At 44.5% G+C, this 16,176-nt stretch overlaps 1 protein-coding gene across 1 annotated transcript in view; it reads left to right on the plus strand.

Moving 5' to 3' along the window:
• The window catches only part of LOC148525216 (von Willebrand factor-like), a 265,846-nt gene extending 249,947 nt beyond the window's left edge, over positions 1–15,899 (plus strand). The window contains exon 20 of the mRNA XM_088471026.1: positions 15,820–15,899. Coding sequence (XP_088327152.1) covers positions 15,820–15,899 — 80 coding nt within the window. The remainder of the gene's footprint in view (positions 1–15,819) is intronic.
• The last annotated feature ends 277 nt before the right edge of the window (positions 15,900–16,176 follow it).

A 16,176-nucleotide genomic window follows, 5' to 3' on the forward strand; every position in this document is an offset into this window, starting at 1 on the left:
AGGGGTCATAGGATGATTATTGATTGGGAGGGACGCAATGCATTTATTTAATTCAACTATTTTGCTGCTACTAGCAGCTTTGAAGAAGTGTATTGGTAATATATTATATTTTCTACTAGGCATGTACTTTTAGACTATTAGTTCTTGATTACTGAAAACATTATATAGGGTCATATAGTTTATTAAACTGATATCCTGTATACCACTACTGTGCCACTATGTTTGGTAGATGTACAATTTTTCTTTTAAACTACCATGTGTTTGTGCTGCTACTCTGTCATTTAGATTAGCCAGCCAGATCCTGTGGCCTTTGGCCAATATTGGTGAAAACAATATTGTGAGGTGGTCAAAATTGACTGTAAATTATTGGAAATGATGTTATTAATACTGTAGGAGCAAAAACATGATTTTAGCTGCTAAATCAATTTTTACAGTAATCCAACATCAAAACAAGGCTATGACTTAGAACCAAAACATGGGGGTCTGTGCATATCTCTAACACTAAATGCAAACATGAAAACAAACAGATTGGGTAGCCTTAATCATGATAGAGTCTACCATATAACTGGAAGAGGACACAGCTGAGATTAGAAAGTGTGACTCAGAGTTGAGATTGGAACAGTTTTTAGTGTGCAACAGAGTGGTTATTATAGTTGGTATTAGCATACATGCTAATAGGAGATAATAACAAAGAACCAGCGCTAGTCAGATATTAATAAATAAATATATCTAAGGAACGGATGTGTCAATAAAAACAGTAATTTTTATTAAATCTTGTAAATTAAAAGAGCTTATGTAGTTATGAAACACTATTGTTATCAAACATCCTGTATATGGTGAATGTCTCTCCTGTATAGTTGATGGTGTTAGGACTTGCTCCCAAATGACTGAATATCTGAACACAGCAATAGTTACCAGCCAGTGGATTGAAGTGATAACAGTCCTCTTAGCGTGTCCTGCACAAATTCCTGGGTGATGAAGCTCCATCACAAACACCTATTAGGTTGACAAGTAACCTAGGACACTTGGACTCTCCATGGTTTTCTTTGGACATTTAAACAAGCTCCCATTTTAGCCTTTGGACTAGCAGCTACAAGTGGACTACTTTACAGCCCCAGGAATTTGCGCAGGACACGCTAAGAGGACTGTTATCACTTCAATCCACTGGCTGGTAACTATTGCTGCGTTCAGATATTCAATCATTTGGGAGCAAGTCCTAACACCATCAACTATACAGGAGAGACATTCACCATATACAGGATGTTTGATAACAATAGTGTTTCATAACTACATAAGCTCTTTTACTTTACAAGATTTAATAAAAATTACTGTTTTTATTGACACATCCGTTCCTTAGATATATTTATTTATTAATATCTGACTAGCGCTGGTTCTTTGTTATTATTTGTATTTTTATTCAGGGATTGACAATCCCCTACCAGCTGCTACATGGTAGCGCACTGTAATACCAATTTATTGATGCTAATAAGAGAGCATTTAGTGATTTGAATGCTGTGGGAGAGACCAGAGGCGACGGAATGATGTTATGTTGGGGCAACAACATAAAATCGTGCTGATGCCTCTGCACTCCCCTCCCCCACTCCCTTCCTCCCTACTACCTTCTCTCTTACCTGGGCACACAGGGACTGTAGCGGCAGCTGCGGCTGGTCTGAGGCTGTGCTTTATAGCAGAAGGCTGCACGGCCCCTGCACCGCACGGAGGTGTAATGTGTGGCTATTTAACTTAAAGACCACACATTACACCTCCTCCCTTGTGAGGTTTCGGCACAAGGGGCTGTACAGCTGACTGCTATAAGACATGGCCCCTGACCATCTGCGTCTGCCATGCCTTTCAAATGCATGTGTGTTGGGGGCATGTGAGTTGTCCCCTTGCCCCCCCTTTTTGATGCCCATGGGAGAGACTGATTAAACATTGTAGATGATTAAAAGTGTGTAGCAACACAGGAGAAGTCTTGTAGCCTGAGATGAGGCACATGTCAAAGGTAGATGTAAGAGAGTGAGAAGAAGATTGGGAGATGAGATTTGAGATATTTAAAGTGGTGGTGTTATAGAGGGCTTTCCAGGTAAGCATTATTTATTTGAATAGGACTATGGAGGACACAATGAGTTGTAGAAGCAATCTGAAAAGTGGAGGAGCAGATTTCATATCATGAGAGAGGATTAATCTTGCTGCAGCATTACGATGGATTGAAGTTATGATAGATGAGTGAGGGGAATACCTGAGAAGAAGAGGCTACAGGAGTCAAGATGTCAAATGTTGATAAAGTAGATACAAGTTTTGGTATTGTCTTGGGTAAGAAAAGGATAATCTGACAATATTTCTACGGTGTAGATGACAATACTGAGAAAATGTGAGAAATAAAGTATGTCAAGTACAGTATGACACCAAGGTAGCAAGTCTGCAAGACTGAGGAAATGTGTCAGAGTTCAGCCGGGGATCGGCCATCCCTTACCGTCCCGCCGGCTTACTCTGACTTCCCGGGCAGTCGGGCGGCTCGTGCGGCAACGTGGGAGGTGCTGAGCATTCTCCCTGATGCTGTGTCCCAGGCGGCCTGGTGCGCGGGGATCGGAGTCCCTGTCATGGGCGCCGCCATGACACTTCCTGTTCTGACTGCTTTTCCTCCCCTGACAGTCTGGCCAGTCAGCTGACGCTGTGGACCAATCTGTGGGCTTCCAGGGGTATATTTCCGGCTCCTGTGTATCAGGTAGTTGCCTGAACAACCATTGACGCTGCTAGTGTTACTAGTGGTTTCTCGTTCCAGGTTCCCTTGCTTCCAGTGATCTATTCCTGTGTACAGCTATATTGTCCATCTCACCAGTGCTTTACCACCTCAGCCTGTGTGCAGCTATATTGTCAGTGCGTTATCACCTCGCCTGTGTGCAGTATACCTCCATTCCACCAGTGCATTACCACCGCCACCTGTGTGCAGTATACTATCCATTTCACCAGTGCTTTACCATCACAGCCTGAGTGTAGTTATATGTGCCCACCTCTCCAGCATTGTAATCTCTGGCTGGCTCTGGTGCCACTACCTACCTCGTTACTGGACTCTGTGGTCTCTACCTACGTGTTACAGTATTGCATCGTGGTGCACTTTTTCTGACCGGCAACCCGGTAGAGTGTGTCCGCAGTGCACCCTTCCTTGTACCTCAAGTACAGTGTCCCTACGTGCCCCTTACGGGCACCGACCCTCTGGGCCATGAGTGTTCGTTTCTCCTTTTTCCTGCAGGCTTTAGTCACCTAGTCAAAAGACCATGACCTGCTTAAGAGGTGCAGCTCAAGCCCATATCCCGATTGGTGGGGTCACTGGCGAACACCATCTCGTGGGTTAGATTCCGCACCTTTGACTAGGTCTCGCCAACGACCAAGACCCGTGGATGCGGAGGTTGTACATTCAGGCCCCTCACCTCCGTTTCCTCCTGCAGCCTCAGGCCTCAGCTTCCAGAAAACCGCCTCCCAGCGTGACAGTTTGTTCAGGCCCAATGGAAGCTACAGGCTCCCCAGGTACTGGAAATCTCCAGGAGCTAACGGCTCACATGGTAAACCAAGAGGCGGCACAGCAACATGTGGCCCAGTACCTACAGGAATTATCTGGTCAGCTCCTGTCTATTCAGAACACTCTGGCAACTATGTCTCATGCTCCACCTTCTGTCGCTCCGACGGTTTCTCTGGTATTACCTTCGGGGGTCGTTCCTCAAATATCCCGTTTGCACTTGGCTACTCCCGAGAGGTTCGATGGTACGCCTCAACGATGTCGTGGTTTCATAAACCAGTGTGAGATCCAGTTCGAATGCCTACCCCAGAATTTCCCTACCTCCCGGTCTAAGGTGGCCTATGTAATTTCATTACTAACCGGGCAGCTCTGGATTGGGTCTCCCCCTTGTGGGAACGAGCAGATCCACTCGTATCTAGATATGAAGAGTTCGTGGCAGCTTTCAAAAGGATCTTCGATGAACCCAGGAGATCCGTCTCTGCTTCTTCAGATTTGCTTCGTGTCCGTCAGGGTACCTGGTCCGTCGGGCAATATGTGGTACAATTTCAAACCCTGGCGTCTGAACTAAAATGGAACGAGGAAGCACTGGCTTATCTGAGAGGATGAAGGATGAACTGGCATCTAGGAATTTACCTCCCGCCTTCTCAGATGTTATATCCCTCAGTATAAAGATTGACCTTCGCCATAGAGAGCGGTGGGGAAATAGGGGGCATGGAGATCATCCTCGGGATCACTCATCCTTAGCAGTGAGGAGCCGATGCAAATGAACAGATCCCGGTTAAGTACCGCCGAATGGAACTGGCATTTTCAAAATAAATTGTGCTTATATTGTGCTGCTCCGGAGCACATATTAAGGAATTGTCCTGTATTGGGGGGAAACGCGAAACCCTAATTGATGTTGGGAGCATGCAATTGTGGGTTATTTCTGACTCCTCCCAAATAAATGACAGTTTATTGCCTGTGTCGCTTTCCTACCGGTCCAGGACAAGGATGGTTAAAGCCCTTGTGGATGCTGGGGCTGCCAGCAGTTTCATTTCTAAGTCACTGGTTCAGACCCTAGGCATTCCGGATGTTCCATTGCCAAACAAGTTACTGCTCTCAGGTGTAGATGGCAAAACCTTGTTAGGAAGATCTATTTCCTCTAAAACCCTGCCAGTGTTCCTCCAGATTGGATGTCTGCACCAGGAGACAATTGAATTTTTTGTTCCTACAAAAGCACAACCCTACGTTTGAGTAGTCCAGTATGCAGATTTTATCGTGGGGTTCAAGTTGTTTCCATGGATGTCTTGTCCAAGTACTCCCTCTCCGCACTAATACGGTGTCCTCCAGTGGAAATATAAGCTTCCCCTCGTCTGACAAGCCCAAGTGTTCTTCTGTTCCCAGTCTACCAGCAGCTTATCAAGATTTTGCCAATGTATTCTGCGAACAGGCTGCGGATAAACTTCCACCTCATCATTCCTGGGACTGTGGTATTGAGCTCCTGCCAGGGAAGAACCCTCCTCGGGGTCGAACCTACATATTATCAGTTTCTGAAACAGCCGCTATGGTGGCATATATAAAAGAAAATCTAGCTAAGGGGTTTATCCGGCCCTCCACTTCTCCAGCAGGGGCAGGGGTTTATTTTGTTAGCAAGAAAGACGGTGGGCTTCGGCCTTGTATTGACTACCGTGATCTCAACCAGATTACTGTAAAGAATCGATATCCCCTGCCTCTGATTCCGGAGCTTTTTGATAAAGTTTGCGGGGCCTCTTTGTTCACCAAACTTGATCTGCGGGGTGTGTATAATTTAATTCGTATTAAAGCTGGAGATGAGTGGAAGACCGCTTTTAACACCAGAGATGGCCAATTCGAATATCTTGTAATGCCCTTCGGACTCTGCAATGCCCCAGCAATATTTCAAGGTTACATGAACAAGATTTTCCGGGATGTTCTCTAAAGTTTTGTTATGGTCTATTTGGATGATATTCTTATTTTTTCCAAAAATTTGCAGGATCATCGCCAGCATGTCTGCGAAGTCTTGTCCCACCTCCGGAAGCATCACCTTTATGGAAAAATATCCAAGTGCCTTTTCGAACAAACCGCGGTACCCTTCCTAGGGCACATCATTTCTGGAAAGACCCTCCGGATGGATCCGGAGAAGTTAAAAGCCATTTCTGACTGGCCGTTACCCAAATCCTTGAAGGCTACTCAACGCTTCATGGGTTTTTCAAATTATTACCGGCGGTTTATACCAAATTTCTCTACACTGGTGTCACCTATCACAAATCTCACAAAGAAGGGGGCCAATCCCATTCGCTGGCCAGATACTGCCATCCAAGCCTTCCAAAAATTAAAAGAAGCCTTCTCCACTGCATCTATCCTGTGCCAACCCCAATTGGACAAACCATTCACAGTTGAGGTAGATGCTTCTTCAGTAGGGGTAGGGGCAGTACTGTTCCAAATCTCAAGTGATGGAAGGTACCATCCCTGTGGGTATTTTTCTCGTAAATTTTCCATTGCCGAAAAGAACTACGGAATTGGTGACCAGGAAATACTAGCTATGCGGTTAGCTTTAATGGAATGGCAGCATTTGTTGGAAGGAGCCAACTTTCCAGTTACCGTGATCACGGATCATAAAAACTTAATCTACCTCCAAACGGCTCACTGTCTAAATGCTAGACAGGCCTGTTGGTCCTTGTTCTTTTCAAGATTTAATTTAAAACTTCAATTTCGTCCTGGCAGTCTAAACAGAAAAGCTGCTGCTCTCTCACGGTCTTTATTGTCCAGCACTCAGGAAGAGGATCATCAATGTTCCCAACCAATTTTAGATCCTGTAGTCTTCGCCTCTACTCCTCCCCCAGGAAAAATTTTCGTGACCTCAGAACTACGGGGAAAATTGCTAATTTGGGCTCATAGCTCTCTGTTTGCTGGCCATTCTGGCATCCTCAAGACTTACAAGTTTCTTCAGCATTCCTATTCCTATCCACAATGAAAGGGGATATTCGAGAATTTATTCTTTCATGTGTAAAGTGCGCTCAGCATAAGACTCCTCGCAAGAAGGCAGCAGGTCTCCTGCGACCCCTGTCCATTCCTAATACGCCTTGGACCCATATATCCATCAATTTCATCTCTGAACTACCATGCTCCCAAGGATATAGGGGGTCATTCAGACCCGGTCGTTAGCGCCGATGTGCTCGGACCGGGTCGATGGCCCCCCACAGAGCATGCGCATGCGTGAGACCCGCTACGACCGACAGTGCCGGTCGTAGTGGGTCTCGATCCAGAGGGGGTGAGCTGTCGATGTTGATTGACAGCTCGCCCCGTTTGGAAGGCGGGCCGGGGGGGTGGCAGCCCAAATGGAGGCATTCCCATAGGAATGCCTACCATTTGGGGGAGGCCCCACTGACATCACTAGTGATGTCAGTGGAGAGCTTCCGGCTCAGACAGAGCCAGAAGCTCTCCGGGGCTTACGACAAGGGAGACCCTGCCCTAGGGTCTCGTCGTAAGCCCTGATGGTCGCGATGGTGTCTGACCATCGCAACCATCACCGGAGCGGTGGTTAGAGCTGTGGGTGTTAACCCACAGCCTAATGACTGCAACAGAGGCGGACGGTCAGGATGCAAGTGGCCGCCCAGTTTCTGAGCGACCGCTTGCATCCTCCGACCACCTCTGAATGAGGCCCACAATACCATATGGGTAGAGGTGGATCGCTTTTCTAAGATGGCACACTTTATTCCATTAATGGGTCTCCCTTCTGCTCCGCAGTTGGCAACAGTCTTTATTAAGGAAATATTTAGGTTGCATGGACTTCCTAAAGAGATCATTTCCAACCGCGGAGTTCAATTCATAGCTAAATTTTGGAGAGCCTTATGTAGCACTTGTGGAACCAAGTTAATATTTTCTTCAGCCTACCATCCACAAACTAATAGGCAAACCGAAAGAGTTAACCAAGAGCTGGAGACTTTCATAAGACTCTTCATTTCCTCCTCACAAGTTAACTGGCTGGATCTATTACCTTGGGCAGAATTTTCACATAACTTCAAATATCACACTTCCTCCAAAGCCACTGCTTTTTTACGGTGTTTGGGAGACATCCTCGAGTCCCAGATTTTCAAAATTTGCCTACTGTAGAGGTTCCTGCAGTTTCTAAATTGGTGGAATCCTTCGTGACCATTTGGAAGAGGGTTCATTCTTCTCTGAAGCAGTCATCTAAGAACTACAAAAAATTTGCGGATAGACGACGTGTCGCTGTCCCACTGATGAGAGTTGGAGATAAAGTCTGGGTATCCTCCAGGAACATCCGTTTGAGAGTACCTAGTATGAAGCTAGTTCCGCGCTTCATTGGTCCTTACCGTGTTTGCAAGGTCATCAAGCCAGTCGCGTATAAGTTGGAACTCCCTCCTCAACTAAGAATATCCAATACCTTTCATATTTCTTTACTGCGTCCTCTAGTGCTGAATCGTTTTCAAACTTCTGCTCCCAAGTTATCTCAAGTGCAAACTTCTCAAGGTACAGGGTTCGAGGTAGGGAGGATTTTGGACTCTCGATTTACCCAATCTAACAAACTCCAATATCTCATTGACTGGAAAGGGTCTGGTCCAGGAGAAAGGGCATGGATCAGGGCCACAGACGTTCACGTGCCTCAAATGGTTCGAGCCTTCCATACTAGATTTCCTGGTAAACCTGGTGGGTGTCCGGTGTCCACCCTGAAAGGGGGGGTACTGTCAGAGTTCAGCCGGGGATCGGCCATCCCTTACCTTCCCGCTGGCTTCCTCTGACTTCCCGGGCAGTCGGGCGGTGACGTGGGAGGTGCTGAGCATTCTCCCTGATGCTGTGTCCCGGGCGGCCTGGTGCGTGGGGATCGGAGTCCCTGTCATGGGCGCCACCATCACACTTCCTGCTCTGACTGCTTTTCCTCCCCTGACAGTCTGGCCGGTCAGCTGATGCTGTGGACCAATCAGCGGGCTTCCAGGGGTATATTTCCGGCTCCTGTGTATCAGGTAGTTGCCTGAACAACCAATGTCGCTGCTAGTGTTACTAGTGGTTTCTCGTTACAGGTTCCCTTGCTTCCAGTGATCTATTCCTGTGTACAGCTATACTGTCCATCTCACCAGTGCTTTACCACCTCAGCCTGTGTGCAGCTATATCGTCCATTTCACCAGTGCTTTACCACCTCAGCCTGTGTGCAGCTATATCATTCATCCCACCAGTGCTTTACCACCTCAGCCTGTGTGCAGCTATATCATTCATCTCACCAGTGCTTCACCACCTCAGCCTATGTGCAGCTATATTGTCAGTGCGTTATCACCTCGCCTGTGTGCAGTATACCTCCATTCCACCAGTGCGTTACCACCGCCACCTGTGTGCAGTATACTATCCATTTCACCAGTGCTTTACCATCACAGCCTGAGTGTAGTTATACGTGCCCACCTCTCCAGCATTGTAATCTCTGGCTGGCTCCGGTGCCACTACCTACCTCGTTACTGGACTCTGTGGTCTCTACCTACGTGTTACAGTATTGCATCGTGGTGCACTCTTTCTGACTGGCAACCCGGTAGAGTGTGTCCACAGTGCACACTTCCTTGTACCTCAAGTACAGTGTCCCTTTGTGCCCCTTACTGGCACCGACCCTCTGGGCCATGAGTGTTCATTTCTCCTTTTTCCCGCAGGCTTTGGTCACCTAGTCAAAGGACCGCGACCTGCTTACGAGGTGCAGCTCAAGCCCATATCCCGATTGGTGGGGTCACTGGCGAACACCATCTCGTGGGTTAGATTCCGCACCTTTGACTAGGTCTCGCCAACGACCAAGACCCGTGGATGCGGAGGTCATACATTCCGGCCCCTCGCCTCAGGCCTCAGCTTCCAGAAAACTGCCTCCCAGCGTGACAAAATGAAGGTGTTAATGATAAGTTACATTTGAAGGTAAGTGGTAACTCTAGAAATAGGGAAGATGAAAATCTGTTTTTGTTGATCTTCAAGTAGCACTGATACATGTCCATGTGAATATAGCAGAGAGACAATTGGTGAAACAGATTAGTAGAAAAGGAGATAGGTTCATGAATGAGATATACAATTGGGTGTTATCATTGTAAATGTGGCACTAGAGGCCGAATTAGCTAAGAAATGAGCTAAGAAAAAGAGGGGTAGACTGAGAAGAGCAGAAACAGCCTTGTGGAAGTCAAACAGATAGTTGAAAAAAAAGTAGAGACACCAATGGAGACATTTGATAGGTAGGAAGTCAACAAGAAAATGGTGTCATGAAGCACAATGGAGTGAAGTATGCAGGAGAATAGAGTGATTAAAAGTGTAGAGAGCAGCAAAGAGGTACAGGAAGATGTGCATACAGAAGTGACCCTTAGACTTGGGTGTAAATAAACCATTGATCAAATGTGAATACAGTCTGGAATGTTGAGAAGAACATCCTGATTGTAGAGTCAAGAATGGACTGTGAGAAGAGAATGTGAGAGAGGTGTTTTTACAAAAATCACTTCAAGTAGGAGAAAAGATGAGATGAAAATTATTGCAGTAGATGGGAGGCTGATACAGTGATTGGCAGCACGGCAGACACTGGAGGAGGGTACAGGCAAACAGAGGGACCAGAAGGTCCTCTTAGAGCAGCAGCTGCGGGAAATTTCTCTTCCTGCAGCTGCCCACACTCTTTATCTGACTGGTCACATTATTGCGACCAGATCAGATAATGCACAGACTGGTCTGGTCAGAAAATGCGACCATGCCAGGCAAGTGGTTAAAGAATGAATTTATAGTTGAGGAAGTCTTTTTGGGATGAGGTATCCTCTAGCTGTGCTCAGCAGTGTTGGTGGGTAAGTAAGTGAAATTAAACTTGAGGCAGCAGAAACAGAGGGTTTGTTACTAGAAATACTGAAATCAACTAGTATAAGCATTAGGGATGTGCGCCGACCCCCGTGTTTTGGATCTGTATCGCCTGCATATTTGGGATCTGGATTGGTTTTGCCAAAACTGCCCTTGCGTGTTTTGGTTTTAAATCTATATTTTTTCTAAAAAATCATAAAAATAGCTGAAATCACATAATTTTGGCCTGTTTCTGTTCCTACAGTATTATTAACCTCAATAACATTTATTTCCAGTCTTTTCCAGTAAATGTTGACCACTTCACAGCTCACAATATTGTTTTCATACAGTTTTAGCCAAAAGATTGCATTGAGCTAGCTGGCTGACAAAGCTAAGCGACAGCAGTGGGTGGTACTAACATGTGGCAGTTCAGTTTCCAACATGGCACATCAGGAAACAAATGTTTTTTTTTTAAATCAAGACTGAGGCCTGAGGCAGTTGGAGTATGTATGTTTTTGAAGGCAGGAAAAGGAAGGTTTGATTTGTAGTAAATTTAATTGAAGTCTTGGATTCCAAAGAAAATGTATTATGGAGGAGGGGAGAGCATCTGTAAATAATATGACCCATGTTTTGCCCACAAATTCAACTTGGTAGCCCTGAATATTTTTAATATTAAAGAGGCATGCAGGAGATTCTGTCTGTGGCCATGAAAATTTCTGGAAATTTTTGGTATTCAGTAACTGCATGTCAAAGACTTCAGTGGCAGCGGCATTTCAATTACTAACATGGCACATCTAGGAAAGAGAATGGCACTGCAGTGGCAGACAGGATGGCAGTTTAATATAATATAAAATTAAAAATGTCAGGCAGCAATGCCCCAAACAGCACATAATGCCAAAAAAAGAGGTGCAAGATGGAATCTCCCACCCTTAAGTATTATATAATAAACAGGACATGCAGTTTAACAAACCAAACACTTCAGCGACAGGGACTGTCAATTGTGCCTGAAGCAATTGGTTTATTTGGGCCCCCACAAAACATGCTACCAACAGGCAGGTGATATTGCTGACAATGATCTCTACATACACAAACTGGCTTTACAACATAGGTAAGATCAGATGTTGTAATTGTCATCATCATCACAATCATCATCATCAGTATGTACATCCTCTTCTTCACACAATATTAATTAGTCTCATCTGGAATCCACCATTACAGACGTTTCTGTATTTTTTTTACTTAATTGCTAGTGAAGGTCTTCCTTGTGGAATTTGTAATTCATTTTGATGAACATCATCTTTTCAACATTTTGGGGAAGTAACCTCCTATGCCGATTTCTGACAAGGTTCCCGGCTGCACTGAAAACTTTTCAGAGTACACACTGGAGGGTGGGCAACTTAAGTGAAGCTAAGCCAGTTTGTGTAAGGGACTCCAAATTGCCTCTTTTTCCTTCCAGTAGTGAAACAGACTGACATGCCTATTTGGATGTTATCCCTAAAATCATCCACCTTTCTCTGAATGGTGACCGTACCAGACAAAGTCACGCTAGACATATCACTAGTACTTGCTTGTACTGCAATCTTCGATATGCAGTTGCTGAATGTTGAAAATGTCCTGACATTTTTTTGTGCCATCAAGAGCATCTCATGCATGCCCCTGTTCTTTTTTGCACCACCCCAACTAATTGTTTGAGAAAACCATGGGACATGTTCAAATTCATCCAGAAGTAAAGCTCTCAAAATATTGGTGGCATTGTCAGAAATCACAAATCCCAAGGAGAGTCCAAGCGGGGTAAGCCATTTTGCAATGATTTCCCTGAGTTTTTCTGGGAGGTTCTCAGTGGTGTGCCTCTTAGTGAAACCGATGATACACACAGTAGCCTGAATATGAATGAGCTGCCATTTGTTAGATGCTGCTGCTGTTGTTGCTGTTTGCACTGTTTGAGGCAATACACCTACCCAGTGGGCATTCACAGTCATGTATTCTTTTGATTTACACAAACAACATTCTCGTCAACAACATCCTCATTATCAGCATCCTTATTAGTGTCAGCTACACAAATATCCTCCTCATCCTGGTGCACTTCCACAGAAGCATCCTTGATTTCTTTGTCAGCATGTTGACTTGTGCTGCTCATCCCAACATTTGTGGAGGGCACACAAGTGGTGGAAGGAGGCTCCTCTTTGAGTACAGTTTTGGAAAGGTCAGGCTCACACATGTCACCTGCCAACACACTTAGACTCTCCTCAGGGATTTGTGACATTTCTGAGTGCACAGTTGGTTCCTGTGCCTTAACGATTTTCATTTTTTTTAAGCATTTAAAGGGAGTGCGGGCAGTATATTCCCGGTGCCCGCTGTCCTCTGCTGTCTCCTCCCCAGCAACTCACCACACTCTCTCCCCTGGCAGTTCCCCACTGTCTCTCCCCTGGTGGCTCTGTGTGCAGGCAGATGCGGCTCCCTTAGGGAGGCATGCACTGCTCTTCTTAAGATTTAAAGGGGCAGGCAGGTGGTGCTAATTGAGGCTGGTTGGACCCTTACCTATTTATGGAAGTTCCTGGGATTGATCCAGTGCCAGAGTATAGGCTCTATTACCTTACTCCAGCGTTCCTGTGTATATCCTCTGAAAACGTTCCTGACCTTTGGCTTGCCTGTGACTCTGATTCTGCCTGATCTTTGGTACTGCATTATATCTGGTTTTGACATCTGCTATTCCCTGTGACCTGCTCCTTGTCTACTCCCTGGTACCATATTGTCTGTTTGGTCCTGACCCAGCTTGTCGACTACGCTGAATATCCGCTACACTCCATCCAGAGTTTACCAGCACCTGTATAAGGGAACCTATCCTGAGGGCCACGACCTGTGTGTCGGACGCAGCCAAGCCCATACCTTCTTGCGAGGGTCCCTGGTGAATACCACTGGCACATTAGACTCCACACCTCAGGCTTAGGTCTAGCCAACTCCCTAATATGGACCGCATCCATAATCTACCCAAGAGTTGTGACAGAGGCACAGCACTGACAGCCTGGAACTCAGCAAGCAAATGACACCGATCACCATGGGGAGGAACTTATATACAGTCCAAAACCCGCGAGAATCTGACAGCGGGATGAAGAAGTTTTGCCTCATTTTGGGATCTGAGTTAAGTGGGAAAACCTGAGCTGGACTCAGATCCCAGCCTGGATCATGAAGTCCAGGTCATCTCTAGTAATCACATCCATGACAGATGCACCAGTGGACACCACTGAATCAAGCCCAGACTATGACCACTATTCATGGGACACACAAAATACTAAAACACAGTAGAACAAAACATACATAAAAACCAGTAAAATAAGTTAAAATCTGCACATGTAAAACTGAAATTATAAACAGATGGAAATGTATTACTTACAATAATTGAAGGAACATTAAAGGTACACCATAAGGTACCCCATAAGATATACAATCATAATAAAGTAACCTGTGGGGAGATCTATGGGAGAACTCATCAGGGAATTTAATTTTCTGATCACATTCTTTAGCAACAACAGGAATGTCAAATAACACATTTTGGCCATTATTCATTAATTCTCAACTTGGCAGGATAAAAAATGGCAAACTTGACGTAGTTGACAAAAATGGGAAAAAAATCATGCCTTCTCAGTACAACTACGGCCAAAAAATCCTGTAAAATCAGGATTCTATGGCCCTCGACAGTAAGGATACCTTTCTTCGTTTAGGATGCTAGGAAAGCCTTTTTGGCCTGAAAATTAAGTTATATGGCTACAACAGGTCTAGGCCTAGCACCCAAGGCAGCCCACTCCACTATTCAATGGGCTTGTTCAATAATAATGGTCATCTCAGAGCCATAAGAGATGTCTAAGAGAGCAAGAACAGTTTTGTCCTGGGCCTTAAAAGTAGACTGGAGGGTAGATAAAGCATCCTTCACATCACTTGTATGTTGTTCCAGAGCTATGAGCCTGGTGGAGGATGTTTGTATTTGGGAAGCCACTGATGACTATGTGGACCTAAACTCACTCATGGTTTGCTCAGTAAGTGGCATAAAGACATCTATTTAGCTAAGGAGGTAGCCTGATACGCAGTTGTTACTAGAGCAGGGGACACAGACAGGGAAAGAGAAGGGGATTCAGTGGATGGAGAAGAACTACTATAGGAAAGATAAGGGGAGGGCTCCAGGATTATTGTGATTTAACTTCAGACACTTAGATTTACACCTCAGATTTCAAACCCCACAACTGCAGAAGATCAGATGGCAAAACCAATGTCAATCTGCTGTGGAGGTGGAGCATAATGATCAGTGCAGGCTTCTTTACTGTATAATGTGTTTAAATGGTAAAAAAAAGAAAAAGTCCCCCACAAAAAAACATACCCAGCAATAAACATATGGCAGCCATAACTAACCATAACAGTCAAAAAACCATAACCAGCCCTGGCCCTCTGAACCTAGGCTGGTATTGAAAAAAATAAACTGTGCTTCCTAATTGCAGTTTCTGCAGACTTTTCTTAATTATGTTGGGATCCCTCCCCCATTGATTATAGATGTAAACTTTACAGAAATAAGGAAAAACTGGAGCTGAAGCTGTTTTAATTGACTCACTCCCTAAGAGGAGCTACACTACGCACACTTTAGCACCACTTTTTTTCCTTATTTCTGTAAAGTTTACATCTATGGTATTGGAAAAAGTTGGGGAAATCATGTTGTGGGTTTCCCCCTATTTTCCAATACCCAGCACCAGACTGAATGAGAAACTACTGTATAGCAGGGAGAAACAGCAACCAGTATGCAGAAAAACAAATGGAGTGTAAGGCTGCGTTTAACCTATTTACTTGATGATAGCTGCTAGGGAAATGAAGAACAGGGATCCACCTGCCCTGTTCACAAAGTGTGAACAATAGATGAAACAAAAAAGGGGGGTATTTCCAGCGCTCACCACCAAATTATCAATACTCAAGAAGAATACTGTAGAAAATAGCGTACAGAAGTATAAAATATCTCTGACACAATTATAGTTTATAAATGGGTTTTATTTTAAAAAACACATAATACTTAATAAATGGGGTAAAATACGGAATCTCTGACACTATCATAAAATATCAAGTGTAAGTTATTTAAAATATGTATTAATATGTCCTAATACCGGAATCCTTAAAATAACATAAAAAGACAAAACAAAATGGACAACATAAATATTGTATTCCAAATAGTATCCGTGCAGTGACTTATAGTACTGGCACTTGATGAAATATTGCAAATTATATTTAAAAGGTACAGTTGACAGACCTTAGTAATTATCCCCATTTATAAACTATAATTGTGTCAGAGATATTTTATACTTCTGTATGCTATTTGATATTCTTCTTGAGTATTGATAATTTGGTTGTGAGTGCTGGGAATACCCCACTTTTTTGTTACAGTAACCAGTATCCCTGTTATCCCTAGAAAAGAGGGGCTCCCTTCCCCAAGGATAACCAAAAGTAATAGTCATGAATGAGTAAAATAATATTTTTTTTTACAGGTGGCCTTCAAGTCCCAACAAGCCTGCCACAGCATGATGGCATTTCTGGAGCCACAAGTGCCAGCATACCCAAACATTAAGGGCTCACTGGCTCCTGTACAAAATATTAGTAAGTATTGTAATCCTTTATTAAATAAACACATGCACACACCGCACTTATTCACCAATTTATTACTTACAAACATGAAAGGGTCCTGTCCTGTTTGGACTATGTAGGTGTCTCGAAACTTTCCACGCTCTGACCAATCAGTGCTTCCCCATTCATTTCTATGGAGAGTGATCAGGAGTGACCAGGGGCTCAGAGGCCCAAAGCTGATTATGGATATTTTATTTATATTTTTAACCATTTACTCACAT

This window comes from Taudactylus pleione, unplaced genomic scaffold (assembly GCF_031769625.1).
Source record: "Taudactylus pleione unplaced genomic scaffold, aTauple2 ptg000109l, whole genome shotgun sequence".
NCBI lineage: Eukaryota > Metazoa > Chordata > Amphibia > Anura > Myobatrachidae > Taudactylus > Taudactylus pleione.